The 17,479-nt window shown below is 47.2% G+C and overlaps 1 protein-coding gene across 1 annotated transcript in view; it reads left to right on the top strand.

Annotated features, from left to right (window-relative positions):
- Positions 1–17,479, top strand: part of LOC119381056 (glutamate receptor 3) — a 105,153-nt gene that overhangs the window by 57,444 nt on the left and 30,230 nt on the right. Inside the window, 1 exon segment of the mRNA XM_049412206.1 lies at positions 14,200–14,398. Within this exon segment, the coding sequence (XP_049268163.1) occupies positions 14,200–14,398 (199 nt within the window).

Raw genomic sequence — 17,479 nt, 5'->3', positions numbered from 1 at the left:
AGCTCAGTTTCTTCTGGCATGTCCAATAGTGACTTGATTTGAAAAAGTATTTCCATAAAACGCTCCCCAGACAGCACTTTAAAACTTTTACGTGTTAAACAATGCTAACAACGGGCCCTTCTGAGAGGTAGTAGTAGTATCTTTATTTTATTTCTTGTAATACAAGAAAAAGGAACAGAGTCAAAAGGCCTTTCAACAGGAAGAAAGTGGTGTTCTAGAGAGTAAGCGGCTGTAGTCACTGTTCGTGTGGACATTAAAGGAGCACTGACATGAAATTTGTACATGTCAAGATTTTTGCATCCACGTGTAGCTGTCGACCCCATAGTAGCGATTCGCGGCCCAGAATGCAACTGAGGAAAGAATAACTATCTTTTTTATTGAGTTAGATCACCGGTATCTAGCACGATTCAAAACGGCCGGCAAGCGCGCCATTTTTTAACGCCGGCAGTGCTTCCTCGCGGCCACCTTCAGACAGGCAAAAGACAGGCACCAACGTTCGCGAACTCTATCACCGGAAGTAGGCCACACTGATGCCGCTTGACACATGTTTTTTTTTTCTTTTTTTTGCATTCTGTTGTTGCCCCAGCACTAACGCAACGCTTAAAGATGGATAAGTTCCATTCCGCACCACATTATAAAAAATTAAGTAGACTTCAAGTGCCCTGTGGGGAAACTCAGCGCAAAAAACTACAGCGCGGAGCGGACGCCTTCGCTTTCCGCGCGCTTCCCGAGCGCGGAAAGTCCACGGGTCCGGCGCAGCAGTGGCGCGGCGCGGCAGTTACAGCAAAAAGTCGACGCGGGAGCGGGCGCTTTGGACACACGCCCTATTCTAGGTCACTTTAATTAAACGCTCTTCCTGCGATGACCGCTGAACTACCAGCTCGCAAGGAACGAGAACGCGCCCCCTCGCCCGCGAGAGACAACGCCGACGCAGGCAGCGTCTGCTAGAGAGTTTCTTGATTGAAAAAACCGACTGCTCGCGCTGCACAACCGTTCAGCGGCCACCCCGTATATATAGGCACCGGATGTTGACCTGCAACGTAGTGCCGGGGGGAGATTTCTCTTGTGCATAGTTGAACAATAAAGATTCGCAGCGTGCACGTTAACTAAAAGTGGACTGCCGGTCTCTGCATCTAATCTTTCTTCAGTCTCTCACCTCGCCCATTAGCAGTGATTTTGCTGTTGGAAACACCGGCGCATACTGCATGCTTCGCCCATCCACAGGTATCATGTTAGTGGAGCTGAAACACCCTTTTCCCCATAGGATACAGAGCACAAAATGACACCCGACCACAATTATCTGCCCAAGCCCTATGTCGGATCAAGGAGGTGCCCCCCCCCCCCCCCCCCCCGAAAGATATTTCTGCCTGCTACACTTCTAGTTCCAGCGTTGCAGAGTAGGTTGCCATTGGTCTTGCATTGACGGACGGCGTACGTGACACAATTTATTCAGACTCCAAGGCCGCTATCAAGGCCTTTCAAATGGGCATGGTGGCTCCCTAGGTCCTACAGATCATTCAAAAGATGGCTGATTCCTCTGTCATAGGAGTTGGTATAACACGAAAGTGAAACTTGTCGTCACAGAGGTACTCGATTGTTGATAGTGCATCGGTATATGAGAGCCTGTACAATGTCTACTGTTGTTTGGCAGATATAGCACCGCTTGATGGTGGACGCACTCACGTTGACGGCTAGTGGCACATCTCCGTACCCACGACTAACGCCCATGAACATGATTTAACTATTGCGGTAGCTGAAGTTGTCAAGATATATCTCGACACCGCATATGGTGAATCCCGCGCAAACATCGCATCAACAAGCACATAATAAACTCGATATGCACTCCTTCAAAGCGTCGTGAAATGCGAAGAAAATGCTACGCGCGTCTTGTCGTCCCTCTAGGCTGGCCGTTGATTATCACAGGGCAAGCGGGGAGCGCGGTGCGACAGTCAGGCGAGTGTCGGAGAGCTATTTTTCTATGTGGATGAATGCTATGAGCTAGGCTTGGGATGAATGCTATGAGCTAAAGCCACCACTTCGCGGTGTGTTAAAGCGTTGGCGAAATTACACTTCTATTGGAAACACGCCGAATAGGATGGTCGTAGCAACGGCACGTCTTTCTTTTTTTTTTCGAGCCTGGTGGTCAGGGTGTCGGAACGGAACGAAAACCAAAAACAAAAAAAAAACGATATTTTTGATCGGAACGAAAATATAACCGAAACTATCTATTATTTCGTTCCGGAGTGAAACCGAAATTTTTAAAACCGTTTTTCGGTTCACGAGAAAACTTTGCAATACGGAACAACTGAGGTCATGCAACGTGAGCAGTTATGCACATCTTAGAGTACAGTATTAGCGCGTACCTCAGGCAGGAATTCCAAAGCAAAGATACGTTCAAATTGTGCGGAAAACGAGAACAGTGGCAACCAGAGATGTTTATATTAACGCAAGGGGACATTTGCGCGCCTGTCACACAGGCCAGCGTGGAGAGGGCATGGTCGGCACCGAAGTTTGTTACAGCGAAAGCTGTTATGAGATCACAGCAGCCAATTTTGGCGCCATAGTTGTCCGCCGCCGCCGGTGTCCGTAACCGCTATCGCATGAAATAAGAAAAAAAATGAAACGAGAAACAAACTTCTAGGATCGGATGAGATTTTAACCCGCGTCCTGTGCGTGGCAGTCGAGTATTCCACCACAGTGTCACGCTGGTGCTTAACTTCTCCGCAAAAATACTCTATGCAGGCGTCATGTCGGCCAAGGAATCGTGTTAACATATGTTATATAGCGTGGTAGAAGAGTAAAATAGCAACCTGGCGTCACACAAATCGAATTGCTCAAGGAGTCAGTCGTTGAAGGCCTTCAACCCGTTACAAAGGGCTCAGCCCTAATTCTTCATCGTCATTAGCCACAGCACAAAGTGCACATAATGCCTCACAGATGTGTAGCAGGTGCCACGATTCTCCGAAGAATCAGGAAAAATGGCATAGTGGGTGCTTCGCTACTAGAAAAACAATTATGATGATTTATGGCGTAGTGGGTACCTTGCATGTGTACTTGTATTAGTTTCCCCAAGAGAGTATATAACGGGCTCTAGAAAGGCTGCTGTTCCAGATTACGCTGTGAGAGAGAGAGACATAACTTTATTTTGTCCTTGCTGGGGTCAAGGGAGGCGGGGGCCGGGAGACTAGCCCTACCGGAGCCCCCCTTCCTCAGGCGGCGGCCAGACCTTGGGTCTTGGCGGCGTCTTCGGCCAGCCGGACTGCCCAGAGTTGGTCATCCGGGCACGCGCTGAGCAGCATAGCCTCCCACTGCTCGGGCGTGGTAATCTTAAGTTTAGGGTTCTTGCTGTGTTTGGTGGTGTGTGTCGCTGCGGGACATGCCCAGATAATGTGGTCGAGGTTGGCGCGAGCCATCCCGCAAGCTTTGCACTGTGGTGTGTAAACGTCCGGGTATATGCGACTGTACAGCGCGGGTGTAGGGAATGTTCGCGTCTGTAATAATCGCCATGTTGTCGACTGTTGCTTACTTAGCGACTTGTCAGGGGGTGGGTACTTCAATCTTGCCCTACGGTAATGCATGACAATTTCACCATACGCGACCATTCTTTCTTTCGCGTGGCCGCACCAGGATTCGATTTCTTCGTCCTCAGCCTGCTCGGCTCGTCGGGAGGGTAGCTGCTCTGATGACGGGTGACGCGCCCGGTGGACGATTTCTCGGGCAGCGTCGTGAGCGGCTTCGTTCCCGGCAAGGCCCGAATGGCCCGGAGCCCAGATTAAATGAACTTGGCGGCGACGAGATGGGGATGTGCTTGCAAGTATGCGGTTCGCTTGCGGTGAAATGAGGCCCTTGGTGAAGTTGCGGATAGCTGTCTTGCTGTCACTAACAATGCAAGAGGCGGTAGTCGTCGCGTAGGCTAAAGCGATGGCAGCTTCTTCGCCCTCTTCGGGTTGTGTAGTGAGTAGGGAGCTGGTGGTGGTAGTTACATGATTCTGTCCCGTGACGACAGCGAGCGCCATGGCCGGTTGTTGCGGGTACTCTGCTGCGTCGACGTAAGCTACATGCGCGGCCCCCTTGTAACTCTTGCTGAGATGTTTAGCACGGTCGGCGCGCCGTTCTGCGTTGTAGACGGGGATTACGCTGTGACTGTGCTGCGTGTTCCGCGCAGGCCTGGCGATTTTTTTTATCAGATGAGCGGTCTCGCATAGAGAGTGCACTCAATGACGTGCTGCTTTTGAGATCGTGCTCACTCCCTTGACACAAAACATTGAGCCCGCTAAAAAAAGTCGTAATTGACTTTTGAGAAAAAAAATACTATGACTTTGAAGGGTGTAGTACTGCCTTGTGCTAGTTGGTAGGAATTCGTGGTAGAGTTTCTTCCACTCCTCTGAAGAACGTAGAAAGAACATGTTTTACCCCTGTCCCACTTTCTTAATTAAGAGGAGGGCAAGTAACTATATCACAAATCCAGTGTTTTTATGATTACCTTAACTTCAAATTATTGCATAAAAAACGTTACGAACCATTACGGAACGTCTTTTTTTTTTTCGTTTCGGAACAGAAACGGAACGGAACTTTTTGCGGTGGAACGAAACTAAAATCGAAACGAAAAACATTTCGTTCCGACACCCTGCTGGTGGTACACATGTCACCGCCGCGTTACAAAGGAGACGCTGATAGCATCCATCCATACACCGAAGAACACTGTGAGGGCAAAGTGCGAAAGATAAAAAAGTCACATGTTTCGCAAGCAATGAATGCGATAGCAACAAATTCGAATGCAACGCGAAGAATGGAAAGCAGCTCGAAATTGCCAACGCGTCACTCGAGCCCAAAGGACGCACGAAAAGAACGCACACAGGAGGAGCGCGAACTATCATGCGTCACAGCTCGACACTTGAAGCGCACTGCTCAAACATAAAGCAGGACGCACGAAACGAACGAACAGGTACACACAGGACGAGCGCGAACTAACTGTCACAGTTGTTACTTATTTCTGTTTGAACAGTGCTCTCATTTCGCAAACGCGGCCGCTGCAGCGAGCGAAATGACCTTCGTACGCTGTGTGACTTCAGCGCGGACATCGCGGGGAAAGCACAAGACATACAACCCCCCGCTTCACCCTCCCTCGCCAGCCCCCTTCTTTCCACGAGATAAGATCACGGAGGCGACCACGCCCTGTAGGGCGATGAGCAACGGCGTTCGCAGGAGCGGGGCGACGACCTTTAAAGCGCGCCATCTCGGTGGTGACCAAGAAAGCATGCTGAAGTAAATGGTGTATTTAAATAGCTCGCCGTTAGCAGGCTGAAAGACGGTACCCTTCGTGGCCTAGCCGTCTAACGCCGCGCGCTGCGGAGCGGCAGGTCGCCCGTTCAATTCCGCGCGTCAGAAAGCTTTTCTGAAATATTTTAACACGAAAGTGTTTTATGCCGAGATCCACCAAGTACTTCCGTCACGGTTATGACGTTGATAAAATGGACGCCAACGGGTGAGAAAGAAGAAAACTAAGAAAAAGATCCGCCGCTGGGAATCGAACCCACGACTTTGCGGCCGCGACGGTAAGCGCCCGACGCTAAACCGACTAAGCCAGGGGAGTAGCCAGGGGGGGGGTTCAAACGCCCCCCCCCCCCCGAAATTTTTCAGTTTTGCTTGCTTATAATACACGCGCACGTACAAACGCACGCACGAACATACATAAAGTATGGTTGAACCCCCCCCCCCCCCCCCGAAAAAAATTTCTGGCTACGCCCCTGGACTAAGCCAACTTGGCAGATGACGGACACTCCACAACGCGCCTTTATATTTTTCACATATCCTCTTTCGCTCGGTGCTCTCTGTTGTCGGTGTAGGAGGCGGAGCGGTGCCGCCGTCTGTAAGAGGTAAAACGAAGTAATGCGTCACGATCGACATTTACTGGCGCTTACTTCGAGATTTCGCGCGATAACGGAGGTCACTGACCACGCTGGCGTCGCCGAGGGAACCTAGGCGCAGTTACGTTCTTTGCCTTTCGCTTCGTGTTAGCGTGCGCCGTCTCATCGGAGTAGTGTAGCTTCCACAAGCACCAACGGGATTTCTCCGCCGCCGACTGCTTCGATTGCGAGAGCACCGTCTAATAAAACTGCTGCAATACGTGTTGCCAAAAGGACGTATGTCGTGCCTTGGTGGAGCGAGACAGAGGCCAGGAGGACGCACGCGTTTGCGGCTCAAGCTACGAACCTCTGCCTCCCGTGTTGCTAAAGCGCAGTGTGGTAGTGTATGCATGAACGCAAGGCGTCGGTAACCCATTACCAGTAAGCGCACACCGTGCTGCTTCTCTCCTTAATTGACGACGTTATGAAGAAGTGGCTGAAGTGCATATCGGGTACCAGTGTTGATTATGATCTTGTTGATGTCATCTTTACGCGCGATTCACGACTCGCTGATTCCAAATATATGTTCACAACTTCAGCTACCACAACGGTTTAATCATGATCATGGGCGTTAGTCGTCGCGATGGAGACATGCCACTAGGTGTCAACATGGGTGCATCGATGTCAAACGGTGTTATAGCTGCCAAATACCAATAGACATTGTAGAAGCTATCATATATCACTACACGATAAGCACAACTTCTGTGAAGACACGTTTCACTTTCGTGTTATACCGATTCCTATGACGGAGGGATCAGCCAGGTTTTTTTTAAGGGTCCGCTGCAAGACGTCCCAGTGGAAGATTGCATCCCAGCAGTCGATGAAAGCATGTTCGATGGTCTCTGGTTTGTGGCAAAGTAAGCAGCTTACAGTTCATCGAACATCAATGCCTTTTTCATCAAGCCATGCTTTTACGGGTAGCGTGTTTTTATGTAGCTTGAAGAAAAACGTTTTTTGAGAAGGCCTAATTGGCATCTTTTTAACCCGTTTCAATACACCGTCTCCGTGGCCTCCCTAGCTTACAGACATGTGCAAAGGTATCGGCAACATTGTATCAACTAAATCTCTGTACAGTCTCTTTCTTGTCACAGAGCACAAATACTCCATTGAAAAGCTAGTGTATGAAAAACGGAAAGAATCAACCACTTCACGCAAATAGCCAGTGACACTTCCAATAAATTGCGGCAGTGCTTTCTCTAATCGAACTTGAATCACTGTGCGCAGAAAATCGTTTGTCTACTCACGCAAAAAAAGAAAGCGACAAACAATTTGTCTGATAAAGAAATGTGACAAACCTAGCCCACCACTGCTGACGGAACGAAACAAATTGGTTCTGCTTGCCCTCTCCCAACTTGAAGCCCATATGAATACGGCAAGAACACGGTGCATTTTTTGCACATTTGAACCACCGGACGTTTGCAAAATGAGCCGGAGTATTGTCCCAGTGACCGTGACAAATCCCGAGGCTCTTCTCCCAATTTATCTGAGCTCCAGGTTGCTCACAGTATGTATTTACGAGGCTTACAGCTTCAAGAACGCTGTCGCGATCCTCGCAGAAAACCGCGATGTCGTCAGCGTATGCCAGTATTTTTAACTTCAGCGCGTTGTAATTTGAAACCTCGGTTGTTTCATTGCGCATCACTGCTAAACAAAGGGCTCGAGGTATAGCGTGAAAAGCAATGGGCTTTGAGGACACCCTTGTCTGAGGGAAGACATCACTGAAAGCTTTGCGCTGAGAGACTTGTTAATTATAATCTGTGTAGTACAGTGGTTGCAACACTTTAGCAAGCCAAGGTGCAAATGCCTTGTAGAAAACAGCTCCCAATCCATCGGAACCTGGCGACTTGCCTGCAGGAAGTGCTTCGATTGCGCGTTCTATTTCCCGCGTGCTTATCGGTTCCTCCAGACTAGCTTTTACCTCGTCATCGACACGTGGCATGAAGTTCAAAAACCGTGCTTCATATTCATTTCCCGCATGAATTGGGACCCCGAACAATTGGCGGTAATGTTCTATGAAGGCCTGTTCTATCATATTCTTGTCGGAAGTAACACCATCACGATAAGTAATCTGTACTGTCTCTATTTTTCTCGCATGCCGCTTTTCATCAGCAAGCGCGCGTTTGTTCGGCCTTCCATCAGCCCATAGTCTTTCCGCACGTGCCCGAATAACCGCTGCTCTATATTTTTCTGTGTCAATGGCTTCCATCTCGCTTTTTATTTTCCTAATTTCTTAGCGATACTTTCCCGGCTGCGCACTATCCATTGAAATAGGAAAATTGAGTTCCTTCTGGAGCTCATTTTCGTTCATTTTTTTATTATAGCGTCTAGTGGTGCCTATCTAAATCGCAGCCATCTTCACGTGGACCTTAAAATCTTCCCATGCTTCCGCGTAATGTAAAAACTTATTTCTTAACAAGTTTCTAATCTGGCTCGTAACATCATTCACAAACTTGTCATCATCCAGGTGCTTTTCGTTAAACTTCCACAGCGCCCAATCAAACCGCAGTTTTTTGGACTTTGGTACCCAGCCACGGCGACACACATGACGGAGGCTACATAAACACGCCTTTTATCTTTCACACTTTCCTCTCACAGTGCTCTTGGATGGATGGATGGATGGATGGATGGATGGATGGATGGATGGATGCTATGAGCGTCCCCTTTATAACGGGACGGTGACGTGTGCCACCAGGCTCGGGAAAAAAATTAAAAAGAAAACGTGCCGTTGTTACGACCGTCCCATTCGGCGCGTTTCCAATACAAGTGCAATTTCGTCAACGCATTAACACACCGCCAGGTGGCGGCTTTAGCCCAAGCATTGCTCGTAGCATCCATCCATATCGAAAAATAGCTCTCCGACGCTCGCCATGGCTGTAGCACCCACTGATCTCCACTAGGAGGAGCTGGATGGCGCATCGAGCACGCGGGCGTGAAGCCACCGGAAGCCGCCGTTTTTGTCCCGGAAGAGAGCTTTTCTCGTCTTTTTTAAAGAAATACCTGCCTGTAGCGCAGTACATTGTACGAATCGAACGGAAAAGTCGTCAGGGAAGACATTTCACGCGTAAGTAGCTGAAAGTTGCATTACTTTTTACGCATTGTGTACGTTGCAGCACTCCGCCGTATTCGGACGGTGTCGGCACGGCGTCTGTCATCTTTCGTGTAGCGTTCGTCGGCGTCTAAAGTGAGACGTAATCGCAGAGTTTGAAAAAATAAAATAGAAAAACAATCATAACAACAGCTGCCACCCGAGAATATTTGAATTGCGCGACTGAGACGGACAGAAGACGCCAGCTTCCGGGACAAACAAGGGACCTTCCGGTGGCTTCACAAGCGCCCGCCTCACAGAGCGGGGATGCGCCGTCCAGCCTTTTTAGTGGAGGTCAGTGGTAACACCGCGTTCCCCGCTCGCCCACTGAGAATTAGTGGCCAGGCTAGAGGGAAGACACGACGCGCGTAACGTTCCTCTTCGCGTTTCACGACGCTTTGAAGGAGTGCATATCGAGTATCAGTGTTGATTATGTGCTTGTCGATGGCATCTTTATGCGGGATTCACCATATACGGTGCCCACGTATATGTTAAGAAGTTCAGCCACCGAAGGGTTAGATCATGATCATGGGCGTTAGTCGTCGGTACGGAGATGTGCCGCTAGGCGTCAACGTGGGTGCGTCCACACAAAGCGGTGCTACATCTGCCAAACAACAGTAGACATTGTACAAGCTCTCATAACCAGTGCACTATAAACAGTCAACTACTTCTGTGACGACACATTTCACTTTCGTGTTATACCGATTCCTACGACGGAGGGATCAGCCACCTTTTTTTTTAAACGTCATTTTTTGGCTTTTATGTTAGATGTACAATTTATCGCCCATACTTTTGCAGCATCAGGTTTCTGTTTACGCAGTTTCTTTCAAAAGATTCAAGCAAAAACGTTAGACCACCCGTCATCTACGAAACCGAAACTGAAAGTGCCAGTTTTGTGTGCATCGTAACATTACCGTGATACGTAATATTTTGTTGGTGGTTTAACAATCACATATCAAGTGCGAACATGTAATAATGCTCTATTAGCATTGTCACCACATCATTTTTATCATAATAGTTAAACTTCTCACCAGGCGGACGCGCAACGTCGTACTTAAGCTCAAGGACACCTATGTGCCTATCAATCATCAAATTTGCTTTGTATGACACTGTGTGTCATTTCAATAATGGCAACAGAAGCACATTTGATATTTTGAAGCAAGTTGGCATATCGAGCCTGGCCTCTACGCTGCAAAAGGATGCCTCACAAGCATTCCGTCACAGCACTGATGCTGCAGAGCGAGCTAAAAAAAAATGGCGAGGTGCCGCTCGGGCAAAGGCAGACGAGAGCAAGGTCCAGGATGGAACTAGCTACAAATATTGAGGATTTTAGCGCGCCTGATCACTTTGTGTAAGCGCTGCACTTGTTTCAAATCTTTTTTTGTTGATTTTCTCAGAATTCATATTTTTGGCATTTTTCCGTACGCAAACAGTCATAACTTTTTTGCTAAAAAGATTTTTCATTGAAACACAGCACACTTCCTGATCACATTAGTGGCTGTGCAATGAGCTTTAATAAGCAAAATCGTGCCACAAGATTTAATATGGCTGCCTGTTACACAAAGGCGCCCCTAGTGGTAGTGCATAATTTTTTGGGTATTTAATTACTGTGTTTTTAATATTCATCTGATCTCATTTGTTTTGGTTCATTGCACTGAACAAAGCTTCTTTTATGTCCCTACAAAAATTAAGGTTCTAATTGAGACAAATTTGAGTAAGGAGTGTTCGCGTCAGGCCCATTTTTAATGAAATTTTCACTTATGAAAAACTAACAAAAAATAGGACTTGCTTTATAATACTCACATGCGCTAAAAAGGTGTGCTTTATAATGTAGACTAATAGTCTGTAGTGCTTATTGCTTTTTAAAAAGTTTTTTTCCTACACTTGGCCTCATACCTTAAAGATATCTGAGCTGAAAGCAGATAACTCTAGATGCAACGCAGAACATACATTCGTTGACTGACTGCATTGAGAACGCCAGGCACGACAACGCTATATTTCTTTAACATTTACTTGCATAAAAAAAGTAGGCAAAATGCATGTGTCTTTGGCATTATACCAGGCTCGCAATGAACTACTAAAGGAATGAAAATTTACTGGTAAGCTACTGAGACCAAGGTCAACCTTCACTGATTCACGATGAGGTAGCTCCACGCTCAGGTGCCTCATGAAACAGTATGCTGTGCCAAGGAGCTTATTCTAACAGGGTGGTAACCTGTGGTGTGCAGTGTCTTGGGGAACTGCACTCAGCTCTACGACAATACGTGTTTTTTTTTTTGTGTTTTGCGGACGCCACATCAATCGAATAATCACGATTAAATCGTTATTCGGAAAATTGGGGAGTTATAATTTTCCCGCACAAATTACTACTATTAAAAAAATAAGCTCCAGCGCTTATCAAATGGGTGCTGCAGAGCTAGGGCTGACCTGCCAAAGGGGGGGGAGCGGGCCCCTCTTTAAAAAATAGAGAGACGGCCGGGCCCCCCTGCCCCCCCCCCCCTCCCGACTTGCATGTATCTTCGATACTGCCCAGCACTGCATTTTATGCATTCGGGGAACAGTAAAAGTTTTCAAAGTGTCGTGGAAGCCCTTCAACTCCCTCCTCATGCACTGAAAATTTAGAATTCGTTCATCTACCTTCCGCCACGTCTATTGGCTTCTGCTGCTGACCGCGAAGTAGTGGTCTAAACTAAGCTGGTGACATTAACTCATGTTAAATAGACAAGGCGTGCAGACAAGGACACAAGAGAGAAGTCAAGACACCACAAACGCCAACTAAGAACTGAAAAAAGGCGCACAGCGCTGGAAAGGAAGGTAGACACAAAACATCCGGCAGATCCCACGCACTGTGGTACATCGATGCAATGCAAAGCAGTCAGTGAGGAGCTTGCATACACCGCATTGTTTGTATCTGAGGAAAAACAAGGCATTCATGTCATGACATGTTGTTCACTACCTCATGTTTGTCATGCCTGTGAAATCTAGTATATACATGCTAATGAAACGTATGTCGTGGTGTACACAATGCATAACTTGCCATTTATGTTCTTTATACACTGATGTCATACCAATTTTTACACATATTAAGGTAATGAAACGGCCGCGAGCGCGCCATGATCGTGGAATGTAGATCATGCTTAACATGACATGCCTGTCATGATTTTCATGTTACGACCTGTCACTTATGTTCGTCATAGAGTCATGTCATAGAGCCGCTGTGCGCCTTTTTTCAGTTGTTAGCAGGCGTTTCTAGTGACTTCTTTCTTGACTTCTTGACTTCTTGACTTCTTTCTTGTGCCGTGTATGCGCGCCTTATCTCTTTAAAGTAGGCTACCACCTTCAAAAACCCATTCTTTGAGCAAAAAATGATTTTTTTGAATTTATTATTTTCAAACTCCCTGTCTATTCAAGAATATTTAGCAAAAAGAGTGATGTACTTACCTTGAGCCGTTCGAAAGTTATGACCATTTTTCCAACCCCTGCTAGAGGCGTCCGAAACTGAAACTGAAGGTTTCCGATTACACAACACCTGCCGTCTCGTCATAAATGTCTTTTCGTGTATATATGACGTAATGCTAAGTTGTGTAATTACGTTCTAAAGCTTGTGCAACATGTTTTGTTTTCTTCTGTTCAGCTGGCTTGCTGTGGAGAGGTTGAGGTTTATATTACCTCGGCTACTCCATCTCTATAAGTTCTGCGGCGAAAAAAGAATAAAAAAAGAAGGGTTGCCCAAAATAAAAATTGAGCAACTAAAAAAAAACATATAGCGCACTGACACAAGTTAAAATAGCATGGTAATGTACAGTTTGCTCGCAGAAGTTCACATTGCAATTGCAATAAGGTGTCTACTCGCACACATTTCTAGTTCGGCCCACAGTATATGAACTAATACATCATTCCGTATATGGCAACACATCGCTGTTCATCACAAGCGCTTATCTAGTCCGGTGTCCACTAAGAAGTCCTCCAGCAAAATGTTAGCCTTTATCTGAAAATGCGTTTCAGGCCACGGTCCAAGTAATTTTTGTAGTGTGAGGGGGTGTCTGTCCAAACTTACTAGTTTCTTCTTTAATTTTTCTCTTTCACTTGCGTACTTTACGCACTCCAAAAGAATATGCCCAACATTCTCATCTTCGTGACCACAGTAACATCCGGTGCGCTGGATCGGTGTATCTTGTGCATGTTTCGATTTATTTTAAAATTTCCACTAGACGGCTGCAGCACTCTGTTGTTTAAGTTGCGCGCGTTTTCGCTCGGCTGTCTGTGCTTCTTCTATGCCATTCCGAACTCTTGGACTTTGTTCTGGCTTTTCAAAAATAAAGTTATAGTACTTCATGAAAAAATATGGCGAAGTATAGGACGAAAAAGAAGCGTCAACGCAAGTTCGGGAATCAATATACCAAGCGTGGACCCATTGAGGAGCACGTGGATGAGAGTCAGCTGGAGACGAGAAACGAGCTAGGAAAGAAATACGCGCTTTAGCTCACTCAAAAGGAGATTTTTACTGCTTCAAAATAGGTCCCAAGCTATGAGCCTGGCAAATTTCAGGCATATAGAATGCTTCTTTGTTACATGAACAGCCGGTTCCAATCTTTAAAGCCATTTGAACACGAAAGTGTTTTATGCCGGGATCCACCACGGTTCCACTGACGTATTTCCGTCACGGATATGACGTTGTAAAATATACACTAACAGATGGCAAAGAAAGAAAACTAGAAGAAAAAGGTCCGTCGCCCGGAGTCGAACCTACGACCCCTCGCTCCGCAGCGCGAACCGACTCAGCCACGACGGCACGTTCTGCAGCATACTAAAGGCGATCTATTTATATACACCATTTACTGTTGGCGGTACTCAGAAATCGGTGGGACTTCCGCGTGTTTTCGTTATCACTAGCGAGATGGCTCGAAGATGCGCGCTTTAAAGGTCGTCGCCCCGCGCGTTGCGATGCGCGCGCGCTTATCTCTTGATGGAGGGGGGGGGGGGTTGTACCTCTTGTGCTCCCACCGCAAGTTTTACGCACATATACGGGACATTTTTATTAACAAACCCACACCTTGTCCAACTTGTTACTAGTTTAACAACAAGAAAAAACAGTAGTCTTGCCCAGACGAAGGAACAGGTAATGTATTGAGAAATTAGCATTGTGTCGTTCCTGCGAGCTTATGATCCATTCAATGAAGCCTTCATGTGACGCACTTGATCTTGCAGGTCTGTTGGCAGCCGACTCATCAGCTTTGGATGGTGGTTCTTCGTACTGGTCATGCTATCAATGTACACAGCACAACTGTGGGTGAATCAACCTTTCAAGGCACCTTCTCCTTCAGTGAAGGACGTGAAAGAACTGGCCATGCAAGATAAAGTAGAATATGGCATCGTCAGAGATTCTGCCACCGAACAATTCTTCCAGGTAAAGATCCCTAGGTTTTCTCTTAGAACTTTCTGCTCACATATTTGTATATCTTCAATTTTCTGGACCTTGAAGCCCTGGTGTCTCATTTTTGACGCTCCTGTTTATGCGAGTTGGTGGCAGCCCATTTGATCACTATGGCACGAAAAGCATCCGCCTTGGTAGCTTAGAGGCTAAGGTCGAGGCTTCGGCTTCGCTTCCCGGTAGATGAGGCGAAAAGCAAAAACGTCCGCGTGCTTAGGTTTAGGTGCTCACTAAAGAATCCCAGGTGGTCAGAATTGGTCCGGTCCTCCCTGCCACGGCATGCCTCATGTGTTTTGACACGTAATAAAGCCCGAAGATTTAATCCTTTTTTTTTTCAAAAGCCGTGACAGTCATTTCACTCGGCAAAAACAAATAAATAACAGCAATCATTGTAAGCACTGTTGCGACAATCAGATCACATTAGGAGAGAAAGTAGCTATTGAGACGACTGTGGTTCTGGGTAAGCCGAGGCAAATGTCAGTCCGATTGTGTTCGCGTGAAGTTGGTGAGCTCAGTGAAGTATTTACCGCACATTACATGATTTCCACTTTTCCCGGAGTATAAACCGCGATAGCATGACGCTTTGTTGTGACGTAATCTCTCGCTTCCCATGTATGCTTGTGTTATTACTTGAACAAACAGGCAGTTAGCAGTTGGTAGTAAGCCCAAGACGGTGCTCATTCAGTAAATTTTACGACCGGCGTCTCGCGCTTTCGACAGAAATTCACAGGGTCCCTTATGCATTCGCCTAAGAGGACAAGAAGGCAAGGGCAATCTTCTTCCTTTTCTTCTCGGTCAATGTACTGATCCTCCCCCGCCCTCCACCGAAAGCTTCCTCCACTTACCTGATTTTGCACTGCCTCTGGGACCTGCCACCTTTGACCAAGCGACGGTGACGTCATGATGCCGTCATACGGTGACGTCATCACGTGATGATTCTTTGCATCACTCGTGTTGACGCCGCCGACGCGGAACGGAGACGATGCTGCCAATGGTCCATTTCGCGTTTGATGAGGCACCCAAGGCTTTCGCCCTAATATTCAAGCATATATGGGGGACGAGCGATGACGTCATAACACAGCCTCACGCTTCAAGGCAGCAATAGCATTTGTAGAAACGCTGGTTCCAGCTGCACCCCGTGTTCAAGGGTCTTCCAATGTACGGATAGGTTGGAAGAGCAGGAAAAATTTCCCTGTTTGAACGCGATGGAAGGGACATAAACGCAAATAACATTTTATGTCAGGGTGAAAAGTTAGTGCTTGAGAACGTCTAAGACGTCAGTATTATACACAGCAGTGCTTTAGTAGATGATAAATTAAATATTCGTGATTTGCGCCACCAGTGGGACATTCTGGAACACGAGCCCCCGGATTACGTAGTAGGGCCTCAGTACAATTATTCAAGTGTAGCCAAACTACCCATGACAAAAAAAAAAGGTTTCATTACATTACAAAACGGAATAAAATTAATTTTTTTTGCATTTCAGTCCGATTTACGCAAGTTACGATTTAGCCAGGCTACGCTCGAGCCACTGTACGGGCTGTTTATGCTGGGTTCCTTCTACGCACTGTTCGACCTTGGTCGAGCGTGCTTGGGTGCATGTTATAGCTGTGCTCCGCTAAAGCGCCTGCCTTCGCTGCAACGCAGCGGCCGTTGTCGGGCAGTTCGGTCATTGCCAATGCTACTTCAGAAAGCCGTTCTCGGAGGTGGGTGGTTTGAATTGTGCAAACGGTATGCGGACATCTAATGCGTGATTTTCTTTTAAACTAGCCACTTTTTTAGCACGAAACAAGCACTGCGAGGTTTCTGGAACACTATTTGAACAATCCACGTCGACCTAATATTTACCCTTAGTGTTCCTTTAAACGAAGTTTGTCTTGCGATAGCTTGTGGGCGTTCTTCTTATCCTCAGCCGATGAATCACACCCAATACATGGCCAAGTAGTAAGTGGATTCTTCCATTAGGTTACAGTAGACTGCTAAAGGCTCAAGAGCCCAGCTCCCCCTTCCTCCATGCCTGGCTCTGGCGAAGCGGCTGCCAGAAAACTGCTTTTGTAGCAGCAACTGCCGCATCTACAATTGCACCACAACCGACGGACCGCTGCTCGGCGCCGTCGGCGCGCCATTCTCCATCTGGGCGCGAACGCGCCGTGAACTTGGATGCAGCCAGCGCCTCTGGCGGTGGCGGCACTAAAGACGGACCCTGATACTCGGTGCGTTTTCGCGAAACCGCCGCACTGGCGTTTCGCTGAAGCTCTTTGGCCGGCGTTGCGACGATGCGCGTGGAACGGAGCACGTGATCAACGCGCTCATCTGGAGGAGACACGTCGGCGCGAACTCATCGGCGAAAACTTTTCGCCATCCCGCGCGTAATGTGTAAAGAAGGTCGGAGATGCGGGGACGACCTTCGCTCAGGTTGGAGGTCATATTCACAGAATGAAGCGTCTTATAGCTGGAGGAGTACAGTTCTAGAAGCGTTTCAGACAGGCTGGCCGACGTCACGATAGGGAGACATATATTTGTCAAGGGAGCCTTGTAATCCTTGGCGTGTTAAATTTATGTTGTCATCATGTCCCGTGATGTTACTGCGGGTACTTCTCATATGGGGAAGAAAAAGCATGTGGGAAAAAGATGAGCATGACAATGCTAATCTCCTTTCTATTTCACGTAATTAGGGTATATCAGTTAGAATGACTCACGTAATCAGGGTACATTCCATAATTGTGCGAGTCTGTGTGCGTCTGCGATTTCGCGTGCTGCGTCGAGTCTGAGCATATAATCCGCGCTTCTAATCTGAGTCTCTGAATGCATGTGAGCTCGATACCTGGCGACAACTCTCTGTGGCAGCACAACCAGGCTACGGAGCCGAAGCACACACTTTTTTACTACGCTTCTGCGTGTAGTCCGCGAGCGCTAACTTTTGTAGACTACGTAGCATGAGAGAAAAGATAAAAAAGAAAACAAACAGATATTACGTTCATTCAAGATTGTTTGCATTGTAAGTAAGAAAGCTTATCCCGTGAAAGATTTTCGTTTTTTGCAATTTCTTGTTTTCTG

The sequence above is a fragment of the Rhipicephalus sanguineus genome, chromosome 2 (assembly GCF_013339695.2).
Source record: "Rhipicephalus sanguineus isolate Rsan-2018 chromosome 2, BIME_Rsan_1.4, whole genome shotgun sequence".
In the NCBI taxonomy this organism is placed as follows: domain Eukaryota; kingdom Metazoa; phylum Arthropoda; class Arachnida; order Ixodida; family Ixodidae; genus Rhipicephalus; species Rhipicephalus sanguineus.
Note: the sequence above shows the minus strand (reverse complement) of the source record. Positions and strands in the feature narration are given on the sequence as shown.